This window comes from Ceratotherium simum, chromosome 39 (assembly GCF_057802395.1).
Source record: "Ceratotherium simum simum isolate JZ-2026a chromosome 39, ASM5780239v1, whole genome shotgun sequence".
Classification (NCBI taxonomy): domain Eukaryota; kingdom Metazoa; phylum Chordata; class Mammalia; order Perissodactyla; family Rhinocerotidae; genus Ceratotherium; species Ceratotherium simum.
In genome coordinates this window covers 2467499-2489366 of record NC_141938.1, presented here as the reverse complement: position 1 = coordinate 2489366, position 21868 = coordinate 2467499, and the positions used below count along the sequence as shown (strand labels likewise).

Sequence of the window (21868 nt, the reverse complement as noted above, 5' to 3'; positions counted from 1 at the left end):
ACTCATGGGCACACAGACGTGCACAGGGTTCCTGTAACAACACACACAGCCAGACCCGCCTTCCCGGTGGCACGCAGACACACACGATCCAGAAATGCACGGGGGCCGGCGTGGGTGCACCCAGACACACTCGGTGGTGGCTGTCGCTGAGGCTTTGGTGCATCTTCTCATGGATGCACGCGTGCCCCCGGCGTCCCAGCCCCAAGCTCACACTCCAGGCTGGAGCACCAGTACGTCAGGTTTATTTCTTCTTCGCTCTCAAGGGAGAGCGGCGTCCAAATCACAACAATAACAGAGCCCCAGGGTGGGGAGCAGCCCCCTGGAGGGCTGAAACCCCAACCTCACCCCCCCCCCAGCGTGGGGCCCAGCCCAAGGACCCCGCCCGCCCACGGCCCAGGACTCCCTGTGCCCCAGGCCTTCGGGGCAGGGCAGAGACAGCACCAGCATGGGGCAAGGTCCCCCATGAACAGGCCGCGGCCCAGCCTGCCGGCCGGCAGATCCACATCCACATCCTCGTCCTCGTCCGCCTGCTCAGGCCTGCAACCTCCACACCTCCAGCGACAGGCCCCCGGAGGCAGCCACCACCAGGTTGCCCTCGGCACAGATCTGGGCGGACAGAGACACGAGGAGTCAGGGGGCCTCTAGGCAGCCGGGCGGGGCGCGGGGCTGGGCCTTACCCCGTTCAGCACGTTGTGGTGGCTCCGGGTGCAGATGGTCCTGGGTGGGTCTGTGGGCACGTGCACCTGTGAGGGGCACAGGTCAGGAGCTGTGCCCTGGCCGGTGGCGGTGGGGGAGGGAGGGGACCGTCTGGGCCTCACCCGGATGGTCTTGTCGGTGGACGTGGTGTACAGGGCCCCCAGCGAGTGTTTGATCCCTGTGATCTGAGACCTGTGGCCCACGTCAAAGGACTGTGGGTGGGGACACGGGCGACACTCAGGCCTGGCTCTCCCAGGACCAGCCCCCACCGCCCTGGGGGTCCAGCCAGGTGGAGGAGGCCAGGGAGGGTGGGGCAGACCCGGACGAGCTGGAAGCAGCCATGGCGGTTGGCGAAGACGTGCAGCAGGCCCTGGTTGTCGCCGGCCCAGAGCTGGGGCTCCTGGTAGGACATGCAGAGCAGGTAGGAGTCCAGCTGTGGGAGGGACGAGGGACAGAGCAGCTCAGGCTGGGCCGGGCCGCGCCCAGCCCCGGTCCCTCCAGGCCCTGAGGAGGGCCCACCTGCAGCCGCTGCAGGACGCTGTTGGCCCGGCGGTCAAACACCACGAGCGTGTGGTCCTCGCTGCCGGAGATGATGTGCCGGTCGTCCGCCAGCACGGCCAGCACCGCGCTCGAGTGCAGCCGCCGGCTCTTGAGCAGGGCTGGCCCGACTGCGTGGGCGATGGGCCGGGGGGAGGGGGACATCAGAGCCCTCGGAGGCCCTGGCCCACCTGAGGATCCTGGGCCTCCATCCTCCCTGGCAAAACCTCGGTCTGCCCCCCCTGCCCCCTCCTGCAGGTGACCCTGCCCCTCCTCTCCCGCCCCAGCTGGATCCAGGACCCCCAGGCCTCTGCCCCCCATCTCCCACCCCATCTCTCTCCTCCAATCCCATCTGCTCTCAGTGCAGAGTGCCCACCGGTCCCAGCATGAAACACCTCCTCCTGCAGGGCGCCTGGGCGTGCCCCCACCCACGCCCCCCGCTCTGGCTCTACCAGGACGAGGCACGCTGGCCCTTTAGTTAAAATCAGAATGAATAAACAATAACAGAAAAGGCTTATGTGCCGGGCAGTGTGCCTCCTAGGCATTTTATGTAGAGGAACTTATTCAATCCGCGATGTTCTTATTAACACCTCCCATTAACCTTATGGGGCTGGAGTTGTTATTATCCGGATTTTACAGATGGGGAAACTGAGGTTCAAGCTAGGAATTGGGGAGCCAGGATTCTCAGGGGCTGTCCCGCCTCCCACGGGATTCAGGCTCAGAGGCCCCTCCTCTGGGAGCCCTCCAGTCCTTCACCCCACCCCCACCACCAGGTGCCTTTGTGGCCCCAGGCACAGCACAGGCTACTCTGAGTGGTCAGCATCTGGCTAGGTGACTGTCACCCCAGCGAGGCTGTGAGGCCCAGTGTCTCCTGCCCCCGCATGACCCTGGAGACCCCAGGCAGCCCTGCTCTCCCCATTTAGGGCCCCCGGCCCACCTCTGGGGTCGTAGACTGTCACCTTCTTGTCATAGGTGCCGGTCACCAGGATGTCAGGCTGGTAGGACAGGCACAGCACAGCTGCCTTGCCCCTGGGGACACACGGACATGGGGCTGGGGCTGAGGCCAGGCAGGGCCCTGACCCCGGGCCCCCCTGCCCAGGACCCCTCACACTTTATCTCGCCGAACTGCTGCCCATCAGCCGCCATGTCCCAGAGCTTCACGGTGCTGTCCCAGGAGCCGGAGCACACCCGGTGGTCCAGCGCCGCCAGCGACCACACCCAGCCCTGCGGGAGCGGGCCATGTGATCGTCCCCACGCCACAGATACAACTGAGGCGCAGGGCAGGGAGATGACGGACCCAAGAGCCCAGGGCGGTCAGCGCCGAGGAGACATTAGAGCTGAGGTCTGTGGGCCCGTCTGACTGCGGAGCCAGGACGAGACAGCCCCGTCCAGTAATATTCCTCAGTCAGTCCTGCGAGACTCAGCACCAGCGGCGCTTTGAGGGCCCAGGACACAGTGATTAAGGGGGAGCCTCCACTCTGGGACCCGGGCAAATCGAGAACCTCCCTCAGTTTCTTCATTGGGAAAACGGGCCCAGAAACAGTTCCTGTCTCAGGAGCTCCTATCCACAGAGCACTGGCTGTGACCGCCTTGTTCCTCACCAAACCCGCTGAGGAGAGGACTGGAATGTGTCCCGTTCTACAGATGAGGAAACCGGGGCACAGAGAGGTTGAGTCCCTCACCCAAGGTCACACAGCCAGGCAGTAACAGAGTGGGGATTCGGACCCAGTGGCCTGGCTCTGAGACCGAGCTCTCGGCCACCAGCCTAGACCCCCTCAGTGACTGGTGGAGGTGCCCCTCCACGGCCACTTCTCACAAGATCACATCATGCTCAGAGCTGCCTGATTCCCAAGGGCAGCCCCATAACGGCCCTGCCCTACGGCTCTCAAGGTATACCTGACATCTATTGAGCGCCTACTGTATATCCGAGCGAGTGAAGCTCTTAATGCATATTCATCTCATTCATCCTCATCCTAACTGACCCCTGGACAGAAGTAGAAACTGAGGCCCAGAGAAGTCATTCATCTCACCCAAAGTCACACGAACAATAGCAGAGCAAGACTTCAATCTAGGAGGCCTGATGCTCCCCTCAGGCCTCACGCCTCCTCCCCCTCACCTTGTGGGTGCTGTTCCTCTGGGTGCCCAGCGCCTTGACCAGGACCCGGCTGGGCTCCACCCCCAGCTGCCGCAGGTCCCACAGGTTGACATTGCGATCTCGTGAGCCTGACAGGCAGAGCGTCCCACCCTGGGAGGGGAGTGAGGCGATATTGTGGGGGTCACCCTGGCCACCCCTACCTGACCCACCACCAACTCCCGCCTCACCTGGAGCAGCAGCACCGAGTCAATGGAAGCGAAGTGCCCATCGGCCAGGCAGAAGTACTCGGCCCAGCGCCCGTCCTCCGCCCAGCGCGACAGGTGCTGCTCCAGCTCAATGCAGGCCGCCGGCCAGTCAAAGTCCTCCTCTGTGGGGCAGCATGAGCAGGGTCCCCACTGGGCAGGAACCCTGCCCCCCCACCAGCTGTCCAAGCCCACGCTGGCTTTCCGGGAGCCCAACCTGCATCTGACTTGAAGAGAATCCCACCAGCATCCCTCACCACACCCCAAGGAGGCCCAGGCTCTGGCCTTGGGCCCACCAGCCCACTCACCTTCCAAGCAAGTCTAGAACTCCTCACCCAAGTTTCCAGGAATTAGGGAACTGGGGCCTAAGGATCACTTTCCCAGGCCTCACCCCCCCCAATGCCCCCCTGAGGGATAGCAGCCTCAGGACATTAAGGTTTTGCCTCTGCCCTCACTTAGGTCTGTCCTCAGCCCCTCAACCCTCAGGCTGGGCGCAGGAGCTAGCACTTCCCACCTCAGCCATCTGAACTGGACCCAGGGAAGTGTTGCTCAAACTAATATCTGTAAACCGGGAGCCTTGTTAAGACGCAGAACCCAAGCCCCAGGTGCAGAGATTCGGTGGAATGGATGGGGCCCAAGCATCTATGTTATCAAGCAGTTTGGGAGAGTCCTATCAATTCAAGGTCACCAAGTTGTCTTATCCCCCAGAGACAACGACCTTGGGGGCAGGGGAAATGACCACCAGCCCCTGCCTAAGATCCCAGACCCTGGGCTTGAGGATCTGTGATTGCTGGTATCAGGGATCCCAACCTCTAAACCCTAGCTTGTGTTCAAGGGTTGCAGGCTCCGGATCTTGAGTCCGTGCCTCACCCCCACCTAGGACAAGACTCTAGGGGTGAGGGGCTTTGGCATTACCAGCTGCTGCCTCAGCAGCTAGACTCAGAACCTGAAGATTCTCGGGCTCACCGTGAGCCCCAAGCAGATTTTGACAACCTGAGATTTCAAGTCCCTGTGTCAACAACCACCAGCCAGAAGTCAGGGCCTTGGTACCACCAGACCCCAAGCCTGAGGATCATTAGATCCTGAGTTGAGGGACTCCAGCTCCCCAGGTAGATTTCCACAGCCTCAGGACCCCAAATGTCTGCCTCACGGTCCACCCAGAGGTCAGGGCTTTGGCACCACGAGGAACTACCTCAGCCTCCACCAGAGCCAGAAAGCCTGCTCCAGGGGCTGTGCTCACAGCACCCCAGGTACCCTCTCCCCCGCCCCAAGCCCGACCTGGGCGGGCGACCCTGGCCCCCGGGCGCGCGCACCTTCCACCACCGGGTAGGGCGCGCGTACGCGGCGCTGCGCGCGTAGCCTCCAGGTGACTTGGTCACGCACGAGGTCGCGCAGCGCGTGGCAGACGCGCGGCAGGACGTGGAGCACGAGGCGCGCGTCCAGGTAGGCGCAGATCTCGAGCAGCAGCTCCGGGGGCAGGCTCAACAGGCCCGGGGCGCCCACGGCCGGTCCCTTGGGCGCAGCTCGCGGCTCCAGGGCGCCAGGGGACGTGGCGGGCGCGGACAGCGGAGGGGCGCGCGGGGGCGCCAGCCCGAGTTTCGGCGGGCTGAGCACGCGGGCCACGTAAGCCTCGGCCTGCACGTCGGGGTCGGGATCCGGCTCCGGGTCCGAGTCATCGTCCCAGGCGCAGGGATCGTCGCGCGGCCCTGGGGGCAGCTCCATAGCGACCGGGTGGGCGCGGCCAGCCCGGCCCTGTCAGCGGCTGGCCGCGCGTCCTGTCTCCTAGGCAGCGCGAGGGCACTTCCGGCGCCTCCTGATGACGTTCGGCGCAGGCCGGAAGCGAGCGGCTCACAGGGAAATTGGCTTGTTAGTGAAAGTCCGCTGGCTCGCGGGGGTGTTGTTCTGTAGCTGCCTCGGCCTTGGGCTGGAAAGTGCAGATTCCTGGTTCCTGCGTCTTTTAAACAAGCATCTGTGGTGGTGCTGGTGCAGAGGGCCAGCGAACTCTGGTGTGAAAAACGCGGCCTTGCCGAAGGCACCTCACAGGTGACACCGGGCTTAGAAATGCAAAGTCCCTTTTCCGGGTTCGCGTTTGGGACATACTAGTGATTCTCGAACTCCTGTCTCTGCTTCTGGAGCCAGAAACATGCAGTTACACTGCAGAGGCCTGGGTGAAAGTTACTCTGAATTACGTAAAATCACACTGATAGAAAACAGCATCTTATTTACTGAAAGCCTCTTGAGCCAGGCAGTGTTAACCAATTATCTCCAAGCAGCATTTGCTGTTCCCTCGCCCGACTCCTCGGACATCCACTTGGCTCTTTGCTCAAACATCACCTTTCCGGAGTGCTCTACTGTAAGATTGCGACCATTGTCCCCAACGCTCTCCCTCCCCTCCCCGCTGTATTTTTCTCTATGGGGCACATCACTATTTCACTTCTATGCCCCCTCACTGAAACGTACATATTTGAACGACCGTTGGATGTGTGTCAGCATTTTTAGTGTTCCCGGGTTGACACAGGTGATCCTTGGGCCGTACTGAGCTTGCAAGATTTTATTATGAGGTTTGTGTGTCCCCAGAGCTGAGCAATTTCTCATTTGCTTCATAAACATATTTGCATATCTCCCTGAGGCCTGGTGCTGGGCTGAGCCTTCTACAAAAATGTCTAAGCTGCCCAGCAATCGGCAGTTGTAATGTCAGCCAAAGAGGAGAGGGCTGTAAGGCCTTGCCACTCAGTTTAGTCAATGGCAGATGGGGATCTTGAACCTGGGCTGCAGCACCAATGGTTCTCGTTTACTGAGCTATAATGTCCCAGCGAACGCACTGCACATGTATATTATCATATTTAATCTTCATCGTTCACATGCACCTCCGCATTTTACAGGGAAGAAAACTGAGAGGCTTGGGATCCCAAGAAGTGTAGCTGGTTAACTACCTCCCCACTCCCCAATTATTTCCTGAGTTCTGTGCATCCCCATTTCTAAAGCTTCCCAAGCCCCCCTCCATCTCTCTTCTCTGCTGCCAAAGCCACGGACACAGGAGGCCAGATGGAGACCGCAGGTTTCACAAGAAACTGATCTTTACTCAACAAAGTTCTACACAAGTGGAATCTCACGCCACCTTGGCGCCAGTCCCCAGCACAGCACAGTAACAGATGGACAGACCCTGGAGCCCGCAGGAGGAAGAGGATGAGGGGGAAGAAGGGACGTGGGGATGAGGGGGACTGCAGATCAAGGCCAGTCAGGGTCCGCAGCCCTGGGCAGGGGAGAAGGTTGAGAAGCCGAAACTTCGTTGTGCAAAAATCAACCAAAAATAAATTAAAAAATTAAATAGTTTTCTTAAAAAAAAAAAAAAGAAAGAAAACTAGAACGAGGCTCCCCTTCCCTGAAGGTGATTGGAGCCCCCCATCCTGGGTGGAGAAGGGGTTACCAATCCTATCAGCCAATCCATCCACACACCCCAAGACCTAGCAGAGAGAGGATGCTCCAAGGAACTGGAATTACCAGAAAATTAAATGATATTTTTTTAAAAAAACTTTTTTTTTTTTCTTTTTTCTTTTTTTTTTTTTTTTTACAAATGGCTTCCAGAGACCTGCTGGAGTTTCACACGGGGCAAAACCAGCTGAGTTTATGGAATGTGCACCAAGTGCCCCTTGGAATAGAGGCAGGGCCTGACCCTGTCAGAGAGAAGACACAGGGCTGTGATGGGAGTGGGGGCCAGGACCCCGGACGGATGGATGGAGCAGGCCCCAGGATGCAGGAATCCAGTCAAACCCCCCAAAACCCCAAAAGGAGCCCCAAAGGAGAAAGCAGCGGAGGAGAAAAAGGAAAACATTAAGGGGGCTGCAGGGCCCGGTTTCAGTTTCAAGGCCAACTCAGAAATAACCATGCCCCCTCCCTTTCTAGGGGAGCCTCTCCCACATGACCACATCCCCAACCAATCCCAAGAGGTTCCTTAGAATCAGTGCCCCAATCTGGTGGGGTCTGGACGCCCACTGGACCCCGTGATGACCAGGAAGCCCCAGGGCCACAGTGTGGGGTCAGGGGGTCCATCACCTTTTCCCTTCTCCAAGCCCTTGGCTTCATTCTTGCTGGCAAAGCATAAACCTTCATCCTGTCACCATCAATAAAATGCCCCAGCCCCAGCCCTCATGTTAACAGGCAGGCCCAGAACTTGAGAAGAGGGCTCTCAGAAGCACAGAGGAATGGACTGCCCTTGAAACGGACTTGTTTATGGAGAGACGCAGGGGGTAGGTGGCAGCAGCTCTGGCTGCCCCCAGCTCTCTTTGGGGGAAAAAGGTCCCGGCCCAGCATCTTCAAAAGCCACTGGGGCACCAAGGAGGGAGAAAGGACAAGCTCTGGCCAGCCCCAGTTGCTCCAGTGGTCCCCACTCTTCTGGCTGGGACAGGGATCGGGACACACTGGCGGAGGGGGACACACTGGCGGAGGCTGCCATAGAGCTGGCAGGAAGTGTGTGGAGCAGGTCCAAAGCGTGTGCGTGCTGATGGGGCGTCCCCAAGGCAGCTGTCCTCTTCCACCCACCCTGGGGTCCCGGCAGAGGCCCCCAACCCACCCAGCCCTCCCCAGTCACCGCCAATTCTGGCAAAACAGCAGAAGCTTCTTAAACTCTAGATGCAGGTTACACGGAAGGCCTTACGGGTTAACTCAGGGGTTCACTAATTCTACTGTCTCCATGCAGTCGGGGAATGGTGGGGCAGCTGGTCCAGCCTGGCTGGCTACAGCGCCCACACATGTGTGCGGCCACGTGTGTACGTGTGAGTGTACGTGTCTCTACAAGGACCCCCCTCCCCGCCTGCTTTCCCCTCGCCTCATCCTAAGCCGGATTCGGTCGGCCGTGTTGATTCTTCCCTCCCATATGGCTGGCCCCAGGGGGCTGCCTGAGGTGACCCCAATTGAACAAAGGGGCCCTTGCCACCAAGAAGTCCCACCCCACCCCCCCATTTGTAGGACGAGCATGGAGGCCCCACCCACCTGCCCGCCCGCCGGCCGGCCGCGCAGGTTGATGGACTGGGAAGGCGTCTGGATGTAGGCCCCACTCTCTCCTCCCTAACCCCCCTCGACCAGGGCACGGCGACTTCTGGACGCGGCGCGCTCCCCAGCAACCCCTCCGACGACGACGCAGACAGAAACCTGCGGGAGAGGAGAGGTCAGGGCCCGCGCCCCTCAGCCCCCACAACAGCGCCAGCCCCCCCGCACACAGCCTCCTCACCTGGCGGTCGCAACGCTCATCTAGACCCCGTAGAAGGCAGCCAGCCGCTCCTTGAGCAGCGGCGGGAACTGCTCTGAGAACTGCTGCCAGTTCTCCTCCCCGACTTGGTCTTTGAAGCCGTGGAGGATCTGTGGGGAGGGAGGGCTGAGGGGCGCCGGGAGAGGAACTCGGCCTCTCCCCGCAGAGGGTCGCCCCCCTGCCGCTTCCTGGGACCACATCAGGGCCAAGGGGGAGCCTCACCTTATAAAACATGTCCCGAAGGTCATCCTTCGGGCTCACCCAGGAGGCTACAGCGTCGCAGAAGAAAATAAAGTCCTGAAACGTGACGGATCCCGTGTGAGGGGCTGCCCGAGCCCAGCCCCAGGGCCTTCCCTCCGAGCCCCGCTGCCCCAACCTGCACGACGCCCCCAGGGTTGACGCCTATCATCATGCAGATGCCTCGGAAGGCCGAGTCCTTCTCCTCGTTGTCCCGGATGTTCCTGAGGGATGTGCACCTGTGGGGAACGTGAGCAGTGGGGAATCAGTGGGTGGGGCTGAGGCAGGATGGGCATCTGTGGTGTGGGGGGAATCGGGTCAGTGGGCAGTGGGGCTGGGTGTGACATGTACCAATGGGGGGCGGGGGAAGCAGGGATCAGCAGGCAGTGGGCTAGGACGTGCATCCATGGGTGGGCCTGCCCCCCCACCCCGCTGCCCGGCCCCCCGTCCAGCAGGCCCCACACAGATGGGCACCCACCAAGGCCGGATGAACTGCTGCAGCATGGGTGCCACCTCCTGTGGGCACACGTAGCCCAGGCGGCCGATGGTGATGGCTGGAATGGCAGAGGGACTCGTCAGGCGACCTGCAACCCCGAGCGGCCCCGGTACGTGGCGGGGCCTCTGGCACGAGGCACCAGCCCCGCCCCATGGGCCCCAAGGGAACAACTCCTGCTGGCCGCCTGGGCCTCAAGCTTGGTCCAGCCAGGGTCTCCTCCCACCCCACCTGGTCTCTCCCAGGTCTCCCCCGAGGCCAGCATCTTTCATGGGGCTCCTCCCAGAACCCCCTTCCCAGTCCTTCCAGGCACCCTCCCTGGTTCTTTCCCGAGGCCTCTTCTCAACTATTCTCCCAGCCAGGAACCCCACCTCCAGGAGGCGGGCAAGGGGGCGGCAGTGGCCCAGGCCTGGCGCACACCTGTGTTTTCCAGCAGCGTCTTAGGCGTGTTGGGCCGGTTAATGATTTCCACCAGGTTGTTGAGGACCATCTGCACGTAAGGCTGCATCTCTGCCCCTGGGGGACCAGGCAGTCAGAGCCCGTGTGACCCATGCCACCCAGGCTGACCCCAGTTGCATCCAGACACTGGCCAACCGTAACCAGTGTGGGAACAATAACCTTCTTTGCTGATCCCCAGCCCAGGATCCACAGCCAACTAGAAACAGACTCACACCCCCCAAACACCAGAAGCTTCCCTCAAGTCACCACTGGACACCACGGTGAGACTACACCACCAAATAGGGGGCTGTGGGGGGCGGGGGGGCAAAGTTTCCCAACCAATCCCAGTGGGCCTTTCAGCGAACTGCATGGGGCATGGGGAGGTGGCAGACGGTCCAATCAGAACAGGCCTCCTGTCCTGCCTCTTTCACAGATGGCCTTTCAGCCACCGGACCCCCATCTCTGACAAAACCGCCCAGAGGTGTCCTCTGGCCCCTGGCCAACTGCACCCTTCTCCAAGGAGCACCAGGGCCCCCTTGAGAGGACCTGTCAGTCAGCGCCAGACTCCCACCCCCAGGCCAGGATCAGGCCAATGGGGAGGGGCAGGGCACTCACCCATCTGCATGCAGATCTCGCCGATGGCCCAGGTGGCATTGTTGCAGACAGAGATGAACTCGGGGTTCAGGTTGGTGCCCAGGATGGGCATGAACTCAGCTGGTGGGGGAGAAAGGGGTGCTGAGCACGAGGCCAGCCAGGTGCGCTCCCAGACCTGGCCGGACGGGCCCATCAGCCAGTACGAATACATCCCAGTTCGGTCACAGTCCTCCCCGGTCACGTCTCCATCACCTGAGGCCCAGGTTGGGGTCGTGTGGTGAGCACGAGATGGGGGTCATACCGATACAGGGCTTGACGTGGATGAAGCAGGCTTTGGTGAGGTCTCCCAGGAGGGCGAAGGAGCTCTGCCGGACCTCAGGCATCGAGTCCTGGGGGTCGGAGCGGGGTCAGCAGGGCAGGGCTCCCCTCCTCCACAACCAGCCGGGGTCCCCACTAACCCGTCAGCACAGGCAGCTAGGGGAACAGTCCCTGGAGCCGGCCTGACCCTGCCACTCCCAGCGCCCAGGCTGGGGCCCCACTGCAGACCCGGGACTCAGGACGTGTGAGAGCCTGGCTCAGGGTACCCCCTAGAGGGGACAGCAGCCCTTCCGGATACCCTGCGGGGACGCTGGAGGGGCTTGTACTTGCATGCTTTCTGTTTCTGCTTTCTCATTTTGCACATTGTTTGCTTTTTCAATGAGATTTCACTCGTGCCTTATTTGCATCACTTTTTAAATAATTAAAATTTGTTTTTTTACAGGCCGCTTTTCCCTGATGTCTTTTGGGCACAACCAAGGCCCCTGGTGCGCCCAGGCTGGCCCACACAGGCTACTGAGCATGCAGGCAGTGGCCCGCGAGGGGCGTGCACCCACCTGCATGCACTGGAAGAGGAGCGTCATGATGTTGCTGCGGGCCACCAGCTGTTCCACATGGCCGCCCAGGCCCTCGGCCAGGCCGCTGAGCAGGTCCAGCGCCACGATCATGAAGTCCTTGTCGGGGGCCTCGTACTGCTCGGGGTGCTGGGTATACATCTGCGCACAGACGGGGCCGGCGGGCGGGTGAGGGGCCTGGGCCTGCCCTGGGGCGACAGCAGAGCAGCAGGCGGGGGGTGCTCACCATGGCCTGGGCCAGCGTCTTCTGCACCAGGGTGACACAGCGCTGGTAGACGGGCTCGCAGTAGGGCAGGAAGCCGCTCTGCAGGGCGGTGGCCACCGATGACAGGCACTGGCAGGGAGGAGGGCAGAAGAGGTGAACTCAGGTGTGATGGGCAGGGCCGTGCGAGAGGGCGTGGAGCCCGCTCACCTCCAGCAGAGGGAAGAGGTCCTTGTCTTCGTCCTTGAGCTCATTCCACTTCTGGATCAGCGGAGGCATCAGCTTCTGGATGTATTCCTGCAGGGGGAGCAGGAAGTTGGGGTGGGGGTGGCAGCCTGGGAATCAACAGGGCTCCCTGGGACTCAGAGGCACCCATCACCTGAGCAATGAGGTCTGGGTTTCTCTTTGTGGCTCACGGGGCCCTGCAAGGACTCACCAACCAGGCAGACCTCCGGGCCCTTCTCACCCATCCTGAGGCGGGCCCTTCTCACCCGTCCTGAGGCCCGCCCTCCCCCCTGGCCCCTTGGAGCCTGCATCGGGGCCTCCCGCTTCCCACAGGCCGGAGCTGCCCTGGCACAGCACAGGAGACCACACTGTCTCCTAACTGTCTGTCTCCCCCACTAGACTGGAAGCAGGGTGAGAGCAGGGGCTGGGTCTGCCTGCCTGCCTGTTGAGGTCACGGCCACATCCCTGGCTTGCGACGTGGGGTCGCCACAGGGTCACGGGATTGGGAGGAGGGAGCTGCTGTGGGGTCTCACCGGCTGGTTGAGGTGGTGGCCCACAGAGTCAGCCAGGGTGCCGATGGCGTCGTAGAGGATCAGCAGGTTCTTGTGCTGGTACTTGCCGAAGGCGAAGACGAGGGTGTCCAGGATGTAGCTGAGGTAGGGCACCAGCTCCGTGCAGGCCTCCTCCTCCAGGGTGGCGAAGGCACTGGAGGAGGGAGGGGCTCAGTGGGTCTGCAGGCCAGGCAGAACCAGGGGCGGGCGGGGAGGGCAGCCCGGGATCAGCCAGTACGAATACTGAGAAATCAGCTCGAGGTCAGGGGTCGTGCGTGTCATCACTTCCCGGGACGTGGGGCTGGGGGCGGGGGCCGAGGGTCACCTGCAGGCCGCCTCCTGCACCCTCTTGTTGCCGTCCAGGATGCGCTTGAGCAGCTCCGTCATCAGGGGCTTGAGGTGCATGTCAGGCGGCTGGCTGACCACCCAGTGGGCGTAGCGGCTCAGCGTCCAGCAGGCGATGGAGCGGACCAGGGCCTTCTTGTCCGAAAGGCACTGGATGAGGTGCGGGATCAGCTCGGGCAGGTAGGGCACCATGCCCTGCATGCAGCCTGCAGAAACGGGCACAGGGGGAACGCTGAGCCCGGCTAGGACCGGCCAGACCCACTCTTCTGGGGAGAGACGGAGAAGCGGAGGCTCGGAGGTTAAATAACTGGCCCAGAGTCAGAGCCAGTGAAAGGCAGGGTCAGGATGGAAAGCGGCATCAGAGCAAGCCTTTCCCCTCCAGCAGCTCCAGCCCATCACGGTCACCCGTTAGTGACTCGGGCTTCATGGGCAGCAGTGACCCAGAGGGACGGAAAATTCTTTTCCTTTGAAAACTTTCTGGGATGTTTGTGATTTTTCTTTATTTTTTTTTTAAAAACCACAAACACATCTCTCTTTTAATAGGAGAACTCAGCTAACAGCACACCCCTAAGAATCCACGACACGAGATCTATTTTTACTGGTTTTGGGTGCATTCTTCTAAATCTTTTCCCATTAATGTGCAGAACACCTAGTGTACATATATATTAACGTAAGACAAATAACACTTATATAAGGGAACCTTTCCTTGGACAATCTTGAACAGCTCCCCAGGGGGAGGGCTCCTGCTGCCGTGTGTGAACTGTTTCTGACAGGCCTGGAGGCTGAGGCGGTCACAAGAGACGCCTGTAACAGATTCGCAAATCCCTCTGGGAATTCAAGCTGTTCACCCCATTGGGACAAAGGGAGCTTCAAAAACATGCCAGTAACAGCCCACCAAGGGAAGCTTGAGGGAGCACCACCAGCATACACTTCCCCTTCGGCAGGCCAGCCTTGCAGCTGGGAGCAGGTCTGAGGCCAGCTGCACCCTGGGTGACCGGGGAAGTGGCGTCTATCTCTCTGCACCTCAGCTGCCCCATCTGTGAAACCCACCTCATCGGGCAGTGCTGAGCCCAGGGGACCAGGCTGCCTGCCACGGGGCAAACCCTGCAGAAGAGCCTGTTAACGTTAGTGTTGCTGTAATCATGCCTACGACCTCACAGAATTGCCTGTCCGTGACAATTAGGGAGAGGGCTTGCATTTGGGGTCTGGGGTTCCTTTCAGGCTGAGGGGAAGATTCCAATCCCAGAGCTGTGTGGAGCGGGGTGGGGAGGCCTCTGGAGAGAGCTCGCCAGTGCCGCGCGGCTGCACCCCGACATGGCCTGGCCCGGGCCAGCCCCAGACAGTCTCCCCAGCACAGGCTCAGAGGTGAGGTGCAGCCGGGCGGGCGGCACTCACCCTCAGCGATGGCGCCCAGCACCAGGATGCCCGACTCCTTGACCACCCACTCGGGGTGGAAGAGGAGGCCCTTGAGCAGGGGGAGCAGGTGGGGCAGCAGCTCCTCCCGGAAGACGTTGGCCAGTACGTCCAGCGCAGCCGCTGAGCACTTCCCTGGTGGGGGGAAATTGGGGGCGGGCTCAGGGAGACCCATCGGGGAGGCCACTGGCTCTCCTCGACTAGACCCCTTGGATCAAAGATCATGATTAGACTCTGCACGATCTGCTCTGCAGAGGCTTCTAATCACCTCCTGGGAGGCAGCCCAGGGCCTGCCGCCCCCACGTCCCCCTCCTCGCCCCAGGCCGGGCCACGCACTCAGATTCCAGTCGGACAAAGCATCATCATCGTCGTCGTCCTCTGCGTCCTCGGAGCCGTCAGGCCGCTCGGCCTCATGGGGCAGCGTGACCGTGCGCGACTTGTGGAAGCGCGGCTTGATGTCCTGCTCGCTGTCGGGGACCGCCTCGTCCTCCTCCACGTCCCCCTGCAGGGCCGGGCAGACCGTTAAGTACCACTGGGGCCCCCACCCTAACCCTCGCCTGCTGGCCACAGCAGCTGGCAGTCGGCCCCGACTCACCTTGAGCAGGATGATGTCGATTTCCGAATACTTCATCCCATTTACCAGGATGGGGATCAACCTGTCGGGGAAAAAGGCTGTTAATCGGGCTGCAGGGGCCCCCGGAGGCTCACAGCCTGGGGAAGAGGAAGCAGAGGTGCGGGCAGGAGCAGCAAGGAGCCCACGGGCAGACGGCACTGCGCGTGCTGGTTCTGCTTGTCCGCACCGTTCACTTCCCCCGGGGGTACCGTCCCAGCCTAGTCTCAGCCACTGTGACTGGGACAGAGCTGACACGACTCCTGGCTCCACAGGAGGGCTCCTGACCAAACCCGGCCACTGAGTGAATTCTAGAGCCCTGAATACACTGACAGGCTGGGAACAATGCCCGATCCCTAGCAAGCCATGAGGCGGGGACATGTGCTCCTGTCACCAGGCACTTCTCTGGGACAGGGCCAGGTTAGGAGAGCAAATAGGCAGGCCAGCCAGCCCCCCCCAGCTGGAGCCCACACACCTCGGGCTTGGAAACTTTGATTAGAGCCTTCACTGACTCAGGGATAGGCAAGTGATCCTGTTGGTCAAGGAAGGGCAGCCCTGGCACTTTTGCTGGAGAAGCTAGTCAAGAAATTCCTTACTCTGAGTTCCTAAGCTAGAAGGCTGCAGAAGGCACAGCACTACCATGAGGGGAGCTCATGCCTGAGAACGAAGTAGATCTGAGACTAGACAGATGCTGTCCACATCCTTTGAGCACCTGGGTCCATCTATGCCTGAAGCCTTTGCTGGCTTTTCATTTACCTATAACTTACTAATTTTTAAGTCATTAAAATCTACATTCTTATCACTGGCCAAACTTACATATGTAGGGCCAGAAGGTAAACTGAGATGGAGGACATGGAGTGAGGCTAGGGTGGGACAGAGGGCAGGAGCAGCACTCACTGGACCAGGTGGGAGGCCAGGACTTCCTTGCAGATGGGCTGCTCGGCCAGCGTCAGCCAGAACTCGCAGGCCTCAAGGGCCACATTCTCATCGTGGTCCTGGGTCCTCTGCAGCATGTACTGGGGCGGGGCAGGAGAAGGGTGAGGCCTGGCCGGGGGTGGGGTGGCCCCCCGCCTCCCACCCCGCAGCGCCCGCCAGGCCCGCCTGGGCCCTGCACACCTGGATGATGCTGTGCATGTGGGGGATGAGCCTGTCGATCCGCACTTCCAGCAGCATCACCAGGGCGCGGCACACGTTCTTCCGCACCTCAGGGTCGTCATCCACCGCCAGAGCAAACAGGTGCTGCGGGGAAGGCGGGGTCAGCTGCGGCAGGGCCCCAGCCCTCGGCCTCCCCACCCCCAGCCCGGGGGCCCACCTCAATGAAGGTGTCAATGTTGTCCATCAGCGCCTGGGCCCGGTCCATGATGAACTGGTTCACGCAGGCGATGGCGTGGGACCTGGCGGCAAGCCAGCACGTGGTCACTGCTGCCCCCACTGCCCCGCCCGCTCCAGGCCCCCTACAGACCCCCGGGGGGCCGCACCCACCGGATCTTGGGACTGCAGTGCTTGAAGAATTGCAGGAACTTGGGGATCATGACATTGAGGGGCCTGTTGAGGGCATCGCTGTCCAGAAGCTCAGACGAGTCTTCGCAGATCTTCTGCAGGGCTCCGAAGGCTCCCTGCGTGGAGAGGGGCAGGCAGAGGGACGTGCGTCCCGGTCCAGCCCCAGCTCCCTGGCCCGCGCGGGTGGGCGGGCCACAGCTTGTTGCCTACCTCACACGTGTTGTAATCCTCCGAGTTGAGCAGGTTGCACAGCTGGGGCAGCAGCTCGGGCCACATCTGCAGCTCACCCTTGGAAGCGATGGTGGTGATGAGAATGCCTGGGGCGGCCGGGAAGGGACGCTGCCTCAGGCTGGGTGCAGGCCTGCTCGGCACCCCGGCGCTCACCCCGCCAGCACCCACGCAGGCTTTCTGTACGCCAGCTATCCCTGTAAGCACTACACACCCCTTTTGAGATCCCTGCGCCTTACTGTGGGCCAGCTCTGTTCCAGGCCCTGGCATGCAGCACAGAACTAAACACAAAATCCCTGCCCTTGGGAGCTGACGTCTAGTGAGGGAGGCTGTGAGGTAAAGATACAGGAGCAAAGGCCTGGGAAGCTAGATGCCCAGAGCTAAGGGGAGAAATAAAGCAGAGAAGATGCCTAGCAAGGGCTGAGGGTGAGGGGAGCCATTTTAAATTGGGTGTCCAGAGCAGGCTTCACCCAGGTAACATCTCGATATCTGAGCTAAGACCTGAAGGAGGTGAGGGAGAAGCCATTGAGATCCCTGGGGAAAGAGCAGCCCAGGCAGAAAGCACAGCAGGTGCAAGGGCCCGGGGGCAGGAGCAGGCCTGGTGTGCTTACAGATGCATGAGGAGCCAGTGGGGCTGAGCGGAGAAACTGAAGGGGAGAGTGGGAGAAGGGGACGGCTGGGGGCGGGGTGGGGGGGGGCGTTGCTGGTGCACGGCCACATGGCATTGGGGAAGACTTGTACCGCTTATTAGAAACCCAAGTTCGACCTGCAGGAGGCATCTGAAGCAGGAGGGCAGGGAAGTAACTGAAGTCGATGTCAGTGCAGATGGGAATTAAAGCCAGGAGATGGCAATGTTTCCCAGGTGACCCTGGCTCACACGTCTGCTGGGAAAGGTGCTCCCTGCCATGGGTAGACTGAGTGCACTCCCAGGCCTGTCCCTGTGTGACCCTGGCCACATCACCTAACCTCTCTGTGCCTCAGTGGAGATAAGGAACACCAGCCTCCTAGGACTACTGGGAGGCTTCAATGACTTAAGTACTTAGAGCACAACCTGGCACCTAGAATGAGCTTGGTAAGTCCAGATCCTTCTGCTGGCCTTAAAGGCGGTATTGTAGGGGCTAAGGGTCACTTTTAACAGAGGCAGCAGGCCCCAAGATCAGCTCTTCTGGCAGGCCCACTATCTAGCTCAAATTTTTTTTATCTAGTCCACTATCTAGCTTTATTTTTTCTGTCTTTATTGCATTTGTTTTTAAGGTTAACTGCCCTTTAGGGCAAGCAAATATCTCTTCATTTAAAACAGTTGTATACCACGTTCTTTGAAAAGCAACTTTTAAAAGTTGACATAGATTTAAATAAAAAGAGTATAAGTCAGTTTATATGTCCATGATATCTCAATAAAGCTGGAAAAAAAAATAAGTCAGTAATAGGATCCGGCCTCATGGCGTAGCAGTTAAGTGCACGTGCTCTGCTGCTGGCAGCCCAGGTTCGGATCCCGGGTGCGCACCGACGCACCGCTTGTCAGGCCATGCTGTGGTGGCGTCCCATATAAAGTGGAGGAAGATGGGCACAGATGTTAGCCCAGGGCCAGTCTTCCTCAGCAAAAAGAGGAGGATTGGCATGGATGTCAGCTCAGGGCTGATCTTCCTCACACACACACAAAAAATAGATTAAAAAAAAAAAAGTCAGTAATAAATGGTAGGGTTGGTGTTTATCAGTAGTGAAAAAGCTTAAGGTAAAATTGCTAGAAAATTCTTGGTCATCCTTCTGCAACTTCCTCAGGCAGCCTTCCGGGAGCCAGGAAGGCTCTGACGCCAACCTCACTTGCGTTTCACCTAAACCAACACTGGTGAGAATTAGCTACCACCAAGCTCCACAAGGGCAGGGAGCCCTCAGATTTTAACCTGACCTGACATAAAATTCTGGACATCAAGTGACTGCCTCAGAAGTAAGCATGGCTGTTTCAGGAGGGAATGGTTCAGAGCGTGGACCTGCACTGGTCGCTTCTGAGCTCTCCTACTTACCAGGCAAGCCCCTTAACATCCCTGTGCCTCAGTTTCCTCATCTGTAAAACGGCAACAGTAACAGTGCTACCACCCACAGTGCTGCAGCATTCAGTGACTAATACCCTTAACATGACGAGAAGCTTCTGGGCCAAGACCGACTCCCGCTGCCCCTCTCACCTATGGTGGCTCTGATGAGCGAGGAGGCGTCGCCGATGTTGTTGAGACACTCTTGCTTGATGAAGTCGGCCACAGGTGGTGGAAAGCTCTGGTAATGTGCCTTCACGTTGTTCTTGAGGATGAGACCGCTAAGAGAGCGAGTTGGCTCATCTGGGGAAAGAGGGCTGAGGCTCAAGGCACCACTGGGGAGAAAGCGGGGTCCAGCCTTCGTGGAGGGGCACCGAGGGCGTACCTTCCGACTTGAGTCTGGTCAGAACGAAGATCAGATAGTTGTTGAAGTCAGGAAACTGGTTCAGTTGTTTGAGTTTCTGCCAGGTTGTTAAGGAACTTGGGAGACAGGGGCCTTCCCCAGGCGGGGCCCCCTTACTGTCACATAGCTGACGGTACCTCTGACCACTGGGACCAGGCAGCCAGCTCCTGATGCCACCTCTCAACCCTCATGCCCAAAACAACACAGCATTTCAGGCCCATCAAATTCATCCGGGTAGGGGGAAGATGCCCAAGCTTTCCACCCAGCCCTGAAGATCTGGCCAGAGCAGGAGAGGGTGGCAGGCCTGGCTCTGTCTGACGGTGGCAGCTGCCACCCAGCCACTCACCAGCAGTCCAACGTTGCCTGCTTTTCTCAAAAAGAAGGAAAGCCACATTTTCAAGTGAAACTTACTAATGGTTTAAATGTTTCAAAAGTTTAACTTATAGTATTTTAAACAACCAATTGAAAAAAAGAAATTTTAACCTGAACCTAAACAAAAGCAGAGAGCCAGCTAAAGGTGTCCTCCCGTCCCGCCCCTCCACAGGGCCACATTTCCTCTGGGAATGGGACCCAAGAGTTCTAATCCTTAATTCTCTGCCAAGGCTAGCTCCTCCCCACAGCAGAAAGAGTCTGGGGATCGGGGAGTCGGCCCCTTCCTCTCTGGCCTTCGGGGGCTGCAGATGTCTGCTGGGCTCCCCCCAGCCCGGAAGGAAGGAAGGATACATCCTGCACGATGCGCTGCGTGGCTGTGTTGGGCGACTGTGAGTCTTTGAGCAGCTGCAGGACCTGCTGCAGGCCCTGCTCATCTGGCTGCCAGTCCATGGCGCAAAGCGAGCTGCGGGAGTAGGGGCTAGGGTCAGCGCTGGGTCCCTGGGGCTCCGTGTGAGTCACAGGCTCAGCCCCCGCAGAGGTGGCAGCATTGGAGGCATGACTGGAGCACCCTCAGCGGACAAAGTCGGCCAATCCACACCAACCCAAGTGCGGGGTCCCCGCCAGCTGCAACATCCACGGCCACGAGGGTGGGGGGATGTAGCAGCAGGCCACGGGAGGAGGTGGTGGGGCCAACGGATCCTCATCCGCCCCAATGCGGAGCCTTCCTCTGGCAGCCCACGCCACTGCCCCCAGCTGCGGGCCCTAAGGCTTCCGTCTCCCTCGAAGCAGCTGGAGTAGGGCCCAGCCACCTCTCCATGCAGGGGCCCTGCCCCAGACTGCCATAGCGCCCTGGCCCCGATAGTTTCCCACGTGCAGGTGTGGCCCCCTGAAGACACCCCTTCTCCTCCTGAAACTCAGCCCTTAAGCACCGCCAGATCCCAGCCACCTCCTCTGCCCTGGGCCGGTCCCTGAGCCTCCCAAGATGCACCGTCCCAAGGCGCTCCGATTGTCTTGATCCCTGCCACCTCCCCTAATCCGGCCCTCCAAGTTCAACCGGATGCCAGACGCCCCCCTTTCTGGCCTAGCCAGACCCGGTACCCAGCGATTCCCCTTAATCAGGCCCGAAGCAATCCCCAGACAGATTCGCGTTGCCTTTCGGAATGAGAGCCATCCAAGCCCGCCCACCCCGCGACAGAAGCCCCCTGGACCGGTCCCTGTCGCTTTCCCCAACCAGGTCTGGCCAAGCCCCCTCCCCACAGTCAGCCGTAACTCGTGGTGACGAGTCTCCGCTGCTTCTCCCAATTAAGTTCGGCCAAGGCCCCCACCACCCCGAACCGGAAACCCCTTTGGTCCATCCCTGCAGTTTCCCCCAATTAGGCCTGGCCGAACAGCCCCCCAGAGCATTTCCCCAACGGATCCCAGCGACGCCTCACAGCCAGACCCAGCAAAGCCCTCTAGGCCGAAGTCTGACACCCCTCCCTATCAGGGCCCAACAAGCCCCCCCAACTTTTCAATGCGGCCTCCCCCAATCAGACCCAACCAAGCCCCGCCAAAACAGCCCCCCACACACACCCGATCCTCGCGACGTCCCCCTATCAGGCCCTAAGCAGTCCCCAAATGCTTCCCCCAATAAGATCCCCTCCAGCCTGACCCCAGCCGCCCCACTGGCCCGATTCTCGCGGCACTGGGACCTGGCCCCGCTCCGAGGCCCCACCCCCTAAGCCCGGCTCGGTTCCCCCCTCCCCCGCCCCGGCCCGTTCTCGCTGCCTCGCGAATCTGGCCCAACCGGGTTCTCGGCCTTTCCCGGTCAGGCGCGGCCCCGACGCCCGGGCCACGCGCAGCGCAGGCCCGGAGCCCGGTGGGGGTCGACGCAAGCCAGGGCCGAGCCGGGCGGGCTCCAGGTGAGGCCCACTTACCGGGCCCCGGGCGGAAGCAGCGGCGCCTTGCGCTGCGGCTTCTCCTGAGACTCGCGCGGAAGGAGGGAGCCAAAGAGAGGGAATAAAAAAAAACGCGGCCGTAGATGAGCCGCCGCGGCTTCCGTACGCCGTTCAAACTGGCACAGACGAGCCAATCAGAAGGAGCAGACGCTGCACGTGGCCTGGCTCCGGGGAGACCCAGGCCCCGCCGAGGCCTGGTCACGTGACTGAAGAGTTGGAGGCTCTCTTGGCCTTTCTGGCCGGCAGGTCCTCCCGCCGTCTCGTTTCCTCAGCGTCTCTCTAGCCGGCCTGACAGCAGCTCTTTGCTGGGAGCTGAGTTTGAAGGCGAGCGGGGACTTTGGGTGTGTGGTGGACCTGGGCATGCCTCGGCCAGAGTCAGCTACGCCTTTGTCACCCCCTCCTGTAACAATGGAACTGTGCCTCCTTCCTCCCATCCAGAAGGTACTTGGGAGGAGTACAGTATGTGGGCGCAAGGAAAAAGCGGAGGGACTGTGCCTGGGGTGGACTTTACATCCCAGAGACAAAGGAAGAAAAGCCAGACAAAGGGAGTGCCTGATACGGGCTGGGTTCCTACAGAAGCCTCTGCCA

General features: G+C 60.4%; 2 protein-coding genes and 2 non-coding genes across 7 annotated transcripts; all 4 read right to left on the bottom strand.

Annotated features, from left to right (window-relative positions):
* Positions 1–225: 225 nt before the first annotated feature.
* FBXW9 (F-box and WD repeat domain containing 9) lies at positions 226–6513 on the bottom strand. Its single transcript, XM_004442531.3, has 10 exons — positions 4884–6513; positions 3556–3695; positions 3350–3478; positions 2345–2457; positions 2171–2262; positions 1216–1364; positions 1016–1129; positions 819–908; positions 678–743; positions 226–606 (listed from the first exon to the last, which is right to left on the bottom strand). Exons 1-10 carry the CDS (start codon positions 5290–5292, stop codon positions 532–534), a joined length of 1377 nt encoding a protein of 458 aa, XP_004442588.1. The 5' UTR covers positions 5293–6513; the 3' UTR covers positions 226–531.
* Positions 6514–6629: 116 nt separating this feature from the next.
* Positions 6630–21868, bottom strand: TNPO2 (transportin 2). Of its 4 annotated transcripts, none has more exons than XM_087425386.1 (25): positions 21260–21868; positions 19695–19806; positions 18954–19029; positions 18722–18871; positions 16524–16630; positions 16296–16429; positions 16126–16207; positions 15930–16052; positions 15711–15829; positions 14799–14859; positions 14540–14705; positions 14186–14338; positions 12771–12996; positions 12428–12599; positions 11880–11966; positions 11694–11801; positions 11450–11608; positions 10879–10966; positions 10599–10697; positions 9966–10061; positions 9531–9606; positions 9192–9291; positions 9038–9112; positions 8824–8925; positions 6630–8718 (listed from the first exon to the last, which is right to left on the bottom strand). In XM_087425386.1, exons 2-25 carry the CDS (start codon positions 19791–19793, stop codon positions 8635–8637), a joined length of 2742 nt encoding a protein of 913 aa, XP_087281512.1. In that variant the 5' UTR covers positions 19794–19806; positions 21260–21868; the 3' UTR covers positions 6630–8634. The 4 variants fall into 4 exon arrangements, with proteins under 4 accessions (XP_087281512.1, XP_004442589.1, XP_014652358.1 ...); XM_004442532.3 differs by having other exon boundaries at positions 8798–8925; positions 9531–9636; positions 21260–21450; XM_014796872.2 differs by having other exon boundaries at positions 8798–8925; positions 21260–21417.
* LOC147912094 (small nucleolar RNA ZL2) lies at positions 10763–10837 on the bottom strand. Its single transcript, XR_015550289.1, has one exon. It is a non-coding gene; the product is annotated as a small nucleolar RNA ZL2 (small nucleolar RNA).
* LOC147912093 (small nucleolar RNA SNORD41) lies at positions 12668–12736 on the bottom strand. Its single transcript, XR_015550288.1, has one exon. It is a non-coding gene; the product is annotated as a small nucleolar RNA SNORD41 (small nucleolar RNA).